Source organism: Lynx rufus, unplaced genomic scaffold (assembly GCF_022079265.1).
Source record: "Lynx rufus isolate CCGP_SWC_20201006 ecotype Redwood Valley unplaced genomic scaffold, mLynRuf1.p SCAF_4, whole genome shotgun sequence".
In the NCBI taxonomy this organism is placed as follows: domain Eukaryota; kingdom Metazoa; phylum Chordata; class Mammalia; order Carnivora; family Felidae; genus Lynx; species Lynx rufus.
In genome coordinates, this window is record NW_025814856.1 from 11099176 (window position 1) to 11112001 (window position 12826).

Consider the following 12826-nt stretch of genomic DNA (forward strand, 5'->3'; position numbering starts at 1 on the left):
CGCTCGGGCAGAGGAGACCACACAGGTCTAGTCCTGGGAATCCGGCAGGGGGCGTGTGTAGGGTCGGGATGGATCCCAAGCCAGGGGGAGCTGGCGGGTCACTGGGGGCCCGGGCTCACCGGCTCCACCCGCAGCCAAAGTCCGCCCTCGGCGCGCAGGATGATCTCAGGCTTCCTGCGTGGCTCCTCCTTGTCGGGCAGGACCCGAAAGCACAGCAGCGTGAGCGCCAGGACCACCTTTATCTCGGTCAGGGCGAACGTCTGCCCGATGCAGTTCCTGAGGGCGGCAGTGGGCGCTCACTCGCCAGGGACCCCAGCAGGTCCTGTCGCGCCCCGACCCTGGCCGGGGACCTCCAGCCCCGCCCGCAAGGATACCGGAGGGGACTAACTGACCGTGCCCGGGACCCCCATACAGGGGTCCCTGAGCTTGGCTCAGATCTCAGCCCTGAGCTCCCAGACAGAGGGAAGGGGCTCTGAGCACACCCAGGAGCCCTCCTTGGACCCAGCCAACCCCCACTACCCAGGCCTTTACCCCCAACCCCTGGAGGAGGGGACAGAAAGAGAACCATCCTCACCACGCCCTTTCCCGCCCCCACAGCCACGTCTGGGATCTCAGGCCCAGACCCCTGCCCTCACCACCTCATCCCCACCTCAGATGCCCGCTGCGCTCACCTGGGTCCCGCGGAGAAGGGAATAAAAGCCAGGGAAGACCTTTCCTTGATGTTTTGTGGGTCAAAGCAGAAAGGATTGTATACCTGGGGGCGGAGAGAGGCGGGACTGTTGGATGGGGTTTTCCAGGACAGACGGCTTTGGAGACACAGGTGTGCCTTTCATGGAGGGAGCGATTTGCCAGGTCAGAACCCTGAACCCTCCCTTAGGCCCCGCTAGGGAAGTGGCCAAGCATGAGGGTGGGTGGAGGGGAGGGAGGGGGAGGCAGCACCTCAGGGTCTGGCCACACGGATGGATTGTGGTGGATCCCGAAAATGCTAACGAGGCAGACAACACCTGTGGGAGGGGAGGGGCCAGTCAGGAAGGGTTTCACCCTGCCTGATGGGCCCCTCTTCCTGCCCACGAGGCTCCTCCCCCTGGTGTTGTGGGCACCTTTGGGGATGACCCGGCCATCTGGGAGCACGACGTCCTGGGTACAGCAGCGGGAGATGGCTGTGACCGGGGGGTGCAACCGCAGACTCTCCTTGATGCACATGGTCAGGAAAGGCAACAGGGCCAGGTCGTCCCTAAGGAAGCCCCCTAACAATTAGCCAGGGATCGAATCAGACTCCCACAGACCTCCAGCTGCTCCCCGGATTATGTGTCTCCCTCTCTCTCTGCCCCTCCCTGTTCTCTCTCTCTGTCTCAAAAATAAATATTGAAAAAAAATTTTTTAAGTATTTCTGAACAAAGCCCAACATTCACACAGTACCTTTAAAAGTTACAAAGTCTAAAGTTATACAGTTTATTTAAAATAGAAAAAAAAATCTCTTTGCTGGACTTATCAGGTTATTTGAACAAACAAAAGGCACCCTCCTAGGTGGAATACCTAATATAACGGTGTGGATTGTTTCTAAGTTAATTAATGTATCCAATGCACCCAATTAAAATCTAGTTGGTGTTTTTGGAGCTTAGCAATCTTATTCAGTTTGAAAAACTTAAAGTTCAAAATCTATGTCGATTTAAAAGACCAAAGAAAGAGAATCCATTCATCTCATATTAAGACCCATTACAAACGTATGGTGATAATTAAAAAATTAAATTAAATTAAATTAAATGGCAGCAAAGCACTGTTGCAAGAACAGGAAAACAGACCCACAGAACAAGATAGAGAGCTCAGAGACAAGTACGTGAATAGGTGAAAACGTAGCATCCGGTAAAGGAGGCCCCGCCACCCCCAGACAAGGGATGGTTCAGACACAGACACAGACACCCCCACGGTCTCACCAACACACCCTCCAAAAGAACTGAAGCATCATGCACTCCACATATAAGATGGGGTCTTCTCTTACACGTGAAAGGTAAAGAAATAAGGGTAAAAGAAGATGTAATATAGAAGACACCTCTGTTACCTATGAGTAGGAAAGAATTCTTAAAACCCCCAAACATCAACCAGAAGACAAAAAAAGAAAAGGAAAAGGAAAGAAAGAAAGAAAGAAAGAAAGAAAGAAAGAAAGAAAGAAAAAAGAAAAAAGAGAAGAAAAAAGAAAAGAAAACAGAAAAGAAAAAATATGCACAGAATTAAGGATTTCTGTTTAACAAAACACTCCATTCAATGGACCAAATTAACATTCAGATGAGAGATTCACAGAAGATGGTTGCAGTAAATATATTGATCTAGAAGAATATCTTGAATAGACAAGGAATTCCTACCAATCAACAAGAGAGATGGCAGACGACTCAAAAGAGTAGACAAAGGACATGGTCTAGAAATTCATGGGAGCTCAAACTCAGAGATTTAAAACACGAAGCGATGGGGCGCCTGGGTGGCTCAGTCGGTTGAGCATATGACTTCGGTTTACATCATGATCTCGAGGTCCATGAGTTCGAGCCCCGCGTCGGGCTCTGTGCTGAGAGCTCGGAGCCTGGAGCCTGCTTTGGATTCTGTGTCTCCCTCTCTCTCTGCCCCTCCCCCGCTTGTGCTCTCTCTCAAAACTAAATAAATAACCATTGAAAAGAAATAACTAAATAAAACGTGAAGAGATGCTCCAAGTCGCCGATTACCAGAGAAATGGAAATTATATAGCAATGGGATGTTACCTCATATGCATTGGAGGTGAGAATTAACAAGGTGGGTGATGGTAAAGCCCAGCTGAGGCACTGGGTGGGGGGACCCCACGCACTGACAGTAAAGGTATGGACAGGAGCCACCACTCTGCAAGGCATTGGCATGGTCAAGGAAAGGCGATGTGTGTTTCATGACCCAGCATGTTGGCTCTCAGCATAGAACCTGGAGAGATTCTCAGACAGGTAGATAAAGACATGAACACCAAGGAGTTCATTGCGGTCATGAGATGGAAACCTCCTGGATATTTAGGTCCAAGGGACTAGAGAGGAACTTTCCATATGACGGTCCAAAGCAACAATCTAAATGTACATGGAACCACGGATGTCTGACAAAGTCATAGTGCTATGTTTCTGAGAAAGATAAGAACCAGCAGCAGATCTGTGATATAACACATATCTGTGAATTTTTAAATTTGTTTGAATGTTTATTTATTTTTTAAGCGAGAGAGACAGCATGAGAAGGGAAGGGGCAGAGAGGGAGAGGGAGACAGAGAATCCGAAGCAGGCTCTAGGCTCTGAGTTGTCAGCACAGAGCCCAAGGTGGGGCTCAAATTCATGAATCACGAGATCATGACCTGAGTCAAAATCAAGAGTCGGACATCCAACCAAATGAGCCACCCAGGTGTCCCATAAACAAAATAATTTAATAAATAAATCCATTACAAGAAAACAAACAAGTTTTACAGTTTAGCATTAGAATGGGAAGGGCTTTTCCAAGCATTAAAAAAAAAAACAAACCAGAAGCTATAAAAAAAAGTTAATAAACGTGACTCCAAATAAATGAACAAAAACTAAAATAAAGTCAAAAGTCAATCCAGGAAAGAATTTTTGCATAACAGAAAAGGAACTAATTTTCTTTATATGTAAAGAAATCAATTTTAAAATGAAAAACAAAGGGGCGCCTGGGTGGCGCAGTCGGTTAAGCAACCGACTTCATCCAGGTCACGATCTCGCGGTCCGTGAGTTCGGGCCCCGCGTCGGGCTCTGGGCTGATGGCTCAGAGCCTGGAGCCTGTTTCCGATTCTGTGTCTCCCTCTCTCTCTGCCCCTCCCCCGTTCATGCTCTGTCTCTCTCTGTCCCAAAAATAAATAAACGTTGAAAAAAATTAAAAAAAAAGAAAAACAGAAAAAACTCAAAGTAAAAAGGGCAAATTATGCAAAATGAAGCTTCACAGAAAAAGAAATATGCATGGTTCATAAACATGTGAAAATCGTGCTCAGTTTTACCCATTCTTAAAGTGATATTCATTAGGACAATGAAGTATTATATTCACCTACCAGATTGGCAAGAGTTTCAGAATTTCATTATGCACACTGTCAGCAAAGATGCGAGAAAATTGTCACTCTCAAAATCTGTCTAGAGGAGTGGATTTGTCAAGAGCGATTACATTGTGAAAACTCAAATGGTCTTTGATTCAGCAATTCCACACCCAGAAATTTGTTCTGGAGAGACATCCTCACATGGGAGCAAAAATCAGTGTGTACATGGATGTTTGGTACATCATGTTTATTACAGCATAAGGCTCCAAACTATAGAAATGACCCTCGGCAGGGGAATGTTTACATAATTATGGTATATCCATCTGATGGAATACTACACAGTTATCAAAAGGAGGAAATACAGATCACTGGTCCTATCAAACACTGCGGGGTAAATCGGTACAGAGGTGCTGAAAGGCAATTCAGCAATATCTGTCATCACTGCAAATCATCACATAAACGTCCCCAACAGAGGGGTGAGCTGAATAAAGTGTGCGATTTACAATTAGAGAGGAGTCGAAAACAACTGTTGAGAGAAAAGAGAAAAGAACAAGTAACCAAATGTGTGTGTGTGTTTCTATTAAAACCATTATAACTATAGAAATACATAGCTACAAGGCCTTCTGAAAAGTCTGAAAGGACATATGACAAATTGATGTCCCTGGAGACCGCTCAGGAGACAGGGGATTGATTAGGCTTGGGGGGACAGCAACAAAGGTGGACCTAACCTTCTCCGTAGTGTTGCATTTTGTGCAAGGAAAAGAAAAGAAAGGACTTCTTCCCCTTATGGATTTTGTAATTCTAAATTAATTTCCCAAAACGTACGTCTGGAGGGGAAAGGAAAAGATCTTGAAGTTATATTGTCAGTGTGCATGCCTGAATGCTCTGTGTTTTCTCTCAGCTGTGGAGAGAAAAGACTATGCGCAAAATGAGAGAGACTGTGGGCACATAGGTGTGGGCAGAGATGATCATTGGAAGCACACCAGAGATCATCAAAGGTGGGGATGGGATTGGGGTGCTGGATAAGGCAGAGGCTTGTGTGAGGTAAGGAAAGTATTTACCCCTGTGCTCATTTTGCAATATATACGTATATCAAACCCTCGTGGTGTATACCTTGTGTTGTATGCACAGTATTTTATGTCAACTATATCTCAATAGAACCGAGATTGAAAAAAGACAAAGGCTTATTATATCCATTGTAAAGCATTTCGCACCATTTGAAGTGTTACCAAGTGCACTGTTTGAAGTTGAGAGACACACACAAACACTTCTCCACTTCACACAACTGCTGTACTGAGCCCAGCCTTGAAGTTGAAGGCACTACATTGAAGTCCTTGAAGTTGAAGGACTGAAGTGTTCAGTCCAACATCTCCTCCCCATTCTTCATCCCTTGGCCCCCAATCTCCCTGGGACCCCCAGGCTCCACCTCATCTCCTCCAGTTTGCAGATATGTTTAAATTGAATATCTGACTTGTCTCTCCCCTGCTCAAACATCTCCCATGGCTCCCCACTGCCTTCCTATATTAGTCACGTATCTCCCTTCAAGAAAGAACGTGATGTCCAGCTCCAAGGAGTGCAGTCGGCTGACAGCCTCCAGTTAGAGGGTCTCTGGGCTCTGCAGCAGCATTCAAGCCAAGACCACACTCTCTTGGGCAGGTCCCAGCCACTGACAGAGCATGGTGGGCCCCTACTTTCTGATCACTTCTGCCCAGTGTGAGACTCCTTCCCTGAGAGCAGTATCCCTGCACACTTTTATCTTTTATCCAGTACTGGCTTCCCAGAAGACTTGAACCGACACCTTTGGAAAATGTTCACGTGGTTTCCAAAGCAGACCAAGAAGGGCTTCCATTACCAACTACCAGCTCCAGCCTCACTGGGAGCCTCTCAGATGCTTCACACTGTAAATTTCACAAGGATCCAGCCATGTTTACTTCCTCCCAAACATGCCAGGCCCACCGCTGCATGCCTCCATCAGGGCCTTTGCACAAGCTGTCCGCAATGCCTGGAGCACTGTCCACTACCCATTCCCAGAGGGCTGAATTCATATTTGTTCTTTGCTACCCAGCCTCACACCCTTCTTTCCTCCAAGATCCAGCCTTTACCAAGTAGGACCTGAATGGGACTGGACATGGAGTTGAGAAGGGCAGGGAGGGTAGACATGTTTAGTGAACCAAGCAATGGGTAACTATTTTACCCTCAAAGACCACTTGTAAATCCCTGGAATAGATAGTAGGTGGGAATTAGATATAGGAGCAAAAATTAAGAGCAGGGGTCTTTAGGGGAAATGTGCAACTTCAGGCAGAAGAGCAAGGGAGAGAAGTTCATTTACTGAACACACGCTGGATGGCATCTGTTCTACACACATTGTCACAGTTCTCCAAGCAGCCCTTGGAGGAGACATTCCCTGACCTGTCCCGCCCCCATTTCCAGAGGAGAAAAGTGGTACTCAGAAAAGGGGATTGGTTTTATTCAAGTCACATAGCAAGCAAGCAGGACAATAAATGTGGACACTCCAATCTTTCTGTTGCATAAGCTTGCTTTCCCCCGCTCTCCAGGCTGGGTACCATACCCTTGCCTCTGGGTTCTGCTCCTAGTCTCTCTAAGCAACAATGACACAATCAACAAAAAGTTCTTTCCCCTTCCCCAGCAGGGGAGCAGAGCCAATGAGAAGGGTTCCAGAACAGGACATGAGGACCCGCACTCACCATTCAATCTCTTTAGGCTCATGGTCCCTCAGGAGCTCTTGCACCTCCTGCCGACAGCGCTCCTGATACTATGGGTGCTTCGCGAGGTTGTACAGGACCCAGGAGAGACCACTGGCCTTGGAGTCATGGCCTGAGAGGCAGCCAGACAGGCTTGGGTCTCTGGGCTTGTTCAGCACCAGAGGGCGGACAGCGCCCTTCATTAGGGCCCTCAGGGAGGATGGGGAAGATGGGGTGGGATGGGGTGGTCCAGGGCCCACCTGCCAAGTCCCTGCGATTGGACAGACTCCTACCCCCTGCACTCCCACACTGGGATGCTTACCCCCAAACATGAAGGTGTCAGCTTCAGCTCGGATATCCTCATGGGACAGTTCCTTCCCATCTTCATCCTGCAGAAAGGGCACGACATCCTGAATCACACCGGCTCGGAGGGCACATGAGTCTTGCCTGAAACAGTCCCTCAGGCTCCATCACCAAAGCAGGATTCGTCCCTCATCATCTCTAGAGCCCTATCCCACAGGTCTCCCTGTCTGCAGCTTTCTTCTCCCAAGCAGCCTTCTACAAAGTCACGTCTAAAACATATCCCTGACCTGTCTCTCCCTTCCTCAAGCACCTTCTGTGGCTCCTCAGTACCAGCTGGGTCAAGTCCAAGTTCTCTCATCTGACTTTTGGAGTCAAGGTCCATTGTAACTCTTGAATTCTGATCCCAGGGAATCCCACCTTGGCCAGCAGGAGCACATCAATGAAGTCCAAAGTCTTGGCCTTAGCCTTGGCCTTGAGGAAGTCATGGGAGCCCTCAGTAAGGAGGGAGCAGCGCCGCTCCTGGATGATGGCATCTGTGAAGTTGTGCACCAGGTCACAAGCCCTGCGGAAGCGCCGCCCATCAGGGGTGAGGTAGTACAGCACTTTCGGGTGCAGGAAGATCTGCCTCTGCCGTTTCACCACAAGGGCACTGAGCTCCAAGATGGCAGCAATATATTCACTGGGGCTCCTGAAGGGTCAGTCCATAGAGAACAGCTCCTTAACCCACATGAGGCCCTAGGAGTGCCTTCCAACCAAACCTCAGAAGCATGTCCCTGCAAAACAGAGTGTCCTCCAGGCATGCTTCTCTCTCCACCTGCCATGTCTGTAAATGGAATCATGGCCCAGACCCTGGGCAGACCTTGGGTATCACACTCATCTCTCTTCTGTCCTACAAAGTATCTGCCCCTGCCCATTCCTCCTTAAATTCCCCCAAATCTGCCCCATTTTCGCCACCACATTCAAGCTGCCTCCTCCTCACATTCTGTGTCTATGTGACAGTTGGTCCTCTCTAGAGTCCAAAGTCGAAGAATAGCTTTGACCATGGCCTTCATCTGCTCAAACACCTTCCACATTCCATCCCTGGAAACCTCGGGATAAAGCTCAGAACCCTTTGCTTCACTTTCAATATCCTTAAGATTTGCCCCCCTGCCAACTCTCCAATCTCATTCCAAAAGTGGCACATGCTTTATTCATCCTAGTCCTGTTGGCTTTATCAAGCATTTTTGCTTACCTGAAACCTTACCTTTCTCTTTCCCTTCCTTGTCCTTCTTTGTCTCACTCTGATCCATCTGATCAGATCCATCTATCAGGAAGTCCCATCGGATCGCCCTGGCCAGCCCTCCCTTCTCCATCTACTCCCATGGGTCTACGGTTCATGTTCCCAGGTCCTGAGCAAGCACTCACTCCTGGCAATTGCTGTCAAAACTGAAGACACATTTCTGCAGACTGTCCAGGGTCATGAGGCTGATGTGGTCAATCATGTCCAATCGGGTGCTGCCCTCTGACACTAGGCGCTTCCACTTGGCCTGGACAGACAAAGGGGCAAATCTGGGGCAGGGACCTACCTCCCCTGAGCTCCCCCTCAGTCCCAATCACCAGGATGGACTCCCCAAAACCCAGGCTCCTGGTCCTCCACCCCAGGCACCCATCTCCAGGGAGGACCAGGCTTGGGTGGGAATAGAAACTCTTACTATTAAGACCCAATGGCTGGGGGTCAGGCGACCTGAGGTCAAATCCTGGCTCTGCTTCCTACACCCCTGTGTGCCCTTGGTCAACTCACTGCTGCCCTCTGGACTCCACCTGTCAAAGCTTCAGTAACAGTTAAGATGACTTGCTCTGTTGTCAGACAAACCAGGTTGGAAACCCTACTCCATTTATTAGCTCACATGCTAGCTGTGTGAACGGGAGCAGGCTCCCTAAACTCTCTGAGCTTCAGTTTCATTACCTGTAATGAGACAATAATCATCATCTCTACCTTATATCGTTGTGGAAATTAGATAAGACAACGTGTGCAATAGAACTGGTGCATGAGGGGCAGTGGGGAGGCTCAGTCGGTAACGTGTCCAGCTTGGGCTCAGGTCATGATCTCATGGTTCCTGATATACACCAAGAACTAAGTAATCATTAGCTCTCACCCTCATCTTCGTCATTACCATGGAGGTAGGCCACTGCTGCAAAAATGTCTCCATTTCTTCTACCAGACATTTAAAGCAGAGATAATACTTATCCTTCTCAGGCTATTCCAAGAAACAGAAAGGGAAGGAAAACTTCCAGACTCATTCTATGAAGCCAGTATTACTTTGATTCCTAAACCAGACAGAGACCCAGTAAAAAAAGAGAACTACAGGCCCATATCCCTGATGAATATGGATGCAAAAATTCTCAATAAGATACTAGCAAATCGAATTCAACAGCATACAAAAAGAATTATTCACCATGATCAAGTGGGATTCATTCCTGGGATGCAGGGCTGGTTCAACATTCGCAAATCAATCAACGTGATACATCACATTAGCAAAAAAAAAGAGAAGAACCATATGATCCTGTCAATCGATGCAGAAAAGGCCTTTGACAAAATCCAGCACCCTTTCTTAATAAAAACCCTTGAGAAAGTCGGGATAGAAGGAACATACTTAAAGATCATAAAAGCCATTTATGAAAAGCCCACAGCTAACATCATCCTCAACGGGGAAAAACTGAGAGCTTTTTCCCTGAGATCAGGAACACGACAGGGATGCCCACTCTCACCGCTGTTGTTTAACATAGTGCTGGAAGTTCTAGCATCAGCAATCGGACAACAAAAGGAAATCAAAGGCATCAAAATTGGCAAAGATGAAGTCAAGCTTTCGCTTTTTGCAGATGACATGATATTATACCTGGAAAATCCGATAGACTCCACCAAAAGTCTGCTAGAACTGATACATGAATTCAGCAAAGTTGCAGGATACAAAATCAATGTACAGAAATCAGTTGCATTCTTATACACTAACAATGAAGCCACAGAAAGACAAAGAAAGAAACTGATCCCATTCACAATTGCACCAAGAAGCATAAAATACCTAGGAATAAATCTAACCAAAGATGTAAAGGATCTGTATGCTGAAAACTATAGAAAGCTTATGAAGGTAATTGAAGAAGATTTAAAGAAATGGAAAGACATTCCCTGCTCATGGATTGGAAAAATAAATATTGTCAAAATGTCAATACTACCCAAAGCTATCTACACATTCAATGCAATCCCAATCAAAATTGCACCAGCATTCTTCTCGAAATTAGAACAAGCAATCCTAAAATTCATATGGAACCACAAAAGGCCCCGAATAGCCAAAGGAATTTTGAAGAAGAAGACCAAAGCAGGAGGCATCACAATCCCAGACTTTAGCCTCTACTACAAAGCTGTCATCATCAAGACAGCATGGTATTGGCACAAAAACAGACACACAGACCAATGGAATAGAATAGAAACCCCAGAACTAGACCCACAAACGTATGGCCAACTCATCTTTGACAAAGCAGGAAAGAACATCCAATGGAAAAAAGACAGCCTCTTTAACAAATGGTGCTGGGAGAACTGGACAGCAACATGCAGAAGGTTGAAACTAGACCACTTTCTCACACCATTTACAAAAATAAACTCAAAATGGATAAAGGACCTAAATGTGAGACAGGAAACCATCAGAACCTTAGAGGAGAAAGCAGGAAAAGACCTCTCTGACCTCAGCAGTAGCAATCTCTTACTCGACACATCCCCAAAGGCAAGGGAATTAAAAGCAAAAGCGAATTACTGGGACCTTATGAAGATAAAAAGCTTCTGCACAGCAAAGGAAACAACCAACAAAACTAAAAGGCAACCAACGGAATGGGAAAAGATATTTGCAAATGACATATAGGACAAAGGGCCAGTATCTAAAATCTATAAAGAGCTCACCAAACTCCACACCCGAAAAACAAATAACCCAGTGAAGAAATGGGCAGAAAACATGAATAGACACTTCTCTAAAGAAGACATCCAGATGGCCAACAGGCACATGAAAAGATGTTCAGCGTCGCTCCTTATCAGGGAAATACAAATCAAAACCACACTCAGGTATCACCTCACGCCAGTCAGAGTGGCCAAAATGAACAAATCAGGAGACTATAGACGCTGGAGAGGATGTGGAGAAACGGGAACCCTCTTGCACTGTTGGTGGGAATGTAAATTGGTGCAGCCGCTCTGGAAAGCAGTGTGGAGGTTCCTCAGAAAATTAAAAATAGACCTACCCTATGACCCAGCAATAGCACTGCTAGGAATTTATCCAAGGGATACAGGAGTACTGATGCATAGGGGCACTTGTACCCCAATGTTCATAGCAGCACTCTCAACAATAGCCAAATTATGGAAAGAGCCTAAATGTCCATCAACTGATGAATGGATAAAGAAATTGTGGTATATATACACAATGGAATACTATGTGGCAATGAGAAAAAATGAAATATGGCCTTTTGTAGCAACGTGGATGGAACTGGAGAGTGTGATGCTAAGTGAAATAAGCCCTACAGAGAAAGACAGATAGCATATGGTTTCACTCTTATGTGGATCCTGAGAAACTTAACAGGAACCCATGGGGGAGGGGAAGGAAAAAAAAAAGAGGTTAGAGTGGGAGAGAGCCAAAGCATAAGAGACTGTTAAAAACTGAGAACAAACTGAGGGTTGAGGGGAGGGTGGGTGATGGGTATTGAGGAGGGCACCTTTTGGGATGAGCACTGGGTGTTGTATGGAAACCAATTTGTCAATAAATTTCATATATATAAAAAAAAAAAAAAAAAGAACCTGCAACACAGTAGGAGAGCTCTAAGGGGGCACCGGGCACACAGTAGGTATACTTTTCATGGAACACCGAACACACAGTAGGTGTGCTTTGTGTAGAGCACCTAGCACTTAGTAGGCATGCCTTGTAGAGGGTCCCCAGCGCATGTAGGCATGCTTTAGGTCAACACCTGGCATACAGGTGACAGGATTTGTGTGAAACAGACGGGGCGCACAGTGGGTGTACTTTATACGACGTACCTGGCTCGTGGTAGGCACACTTCATGTAGCGTTCCCAACACACTGTAGGCACACTTTTTGTGGTACCCAGCACGTAGTTGGCGCACTTTACAGACAGTCTTCTGCAAACAGTAGGTTTACTTTACGTGGAACGCTGGCACAGAGCAGCGCACACACTAGTCACGAGCGCTTTCTTGGCCACTTATCTTTTTGGGGGTCCCTGATCTTTCCTACCTTCCTGTGGAACCATCTTCTGTCCCCCTCTCAGGCCCTCATCTGACATCCCATTTCCCAGATTGCAAGACTGAGCCTAGAGGGGGCCGGCACAGCCCAAGGTCACAGCCAGGAGGGGCCTGAACTGCGTGCAGGGTCTCCCAGCTCTGTCTGGGCCCCCCTCCCTCTCCTGGCCTCCTGCAGCCTTACCCCCTCACCTCCAGGTGCCTTCTTTCCTCTGGGCCCTTTACCCCCTGAGTCTGATGCAAGTAACCCCCAGCCAGAAGGGTTTTTGTTCCTGCCCTCTGCGGTCTTGTGTCAGCCCAGGCCCTAGGCCGCTTGGAGGCAGTGCTTGAACTCCTGCCAGGCTGTGCAGCCAGGAGGCCCCAAGCTTCCTGATTCTGCTCTGGGAAATGGTGCATGACTCTGACCTGCCTCGTATGTGGAGAGGAACCCCAGAGATGTTTTGGGACTAGGATTGGCTGGACCCTGCCCCCAATGGCACCTATCTCTCACGTTCAAGCATTTCCCTGCTGTGCCCTGCTGGCC

At 47.3% G+C, this 12826-nt stretch overlaps 1 protein-coding gene across 1 annotated transcript; it reads right to left on the reverse strand.

The window, feature by feature from the left end:
• On the reverse strand, nucleotides 1-8558 carry LOC124523898 (cytochrome P450 4F3-like). The gene is given in 7 exon segments (XM_047095832.1): nucleotides 1-276; nucleotides 672-754; nucleotides 940-1234; nucleotides 6739-6868; nucleotides 7058-7124; nucleotides 7456-7726; nucleotides 8443-8558. Coding segments are annotated over 7 exon segments (1101 nt in total). The 5' UTR covers nucleotides 8520-8558; the 3' UTR covers nucleotides 1-98.
• Between the last annotated feature and the right edge of the window lie 4268 nt (nucleotides 8559-12826).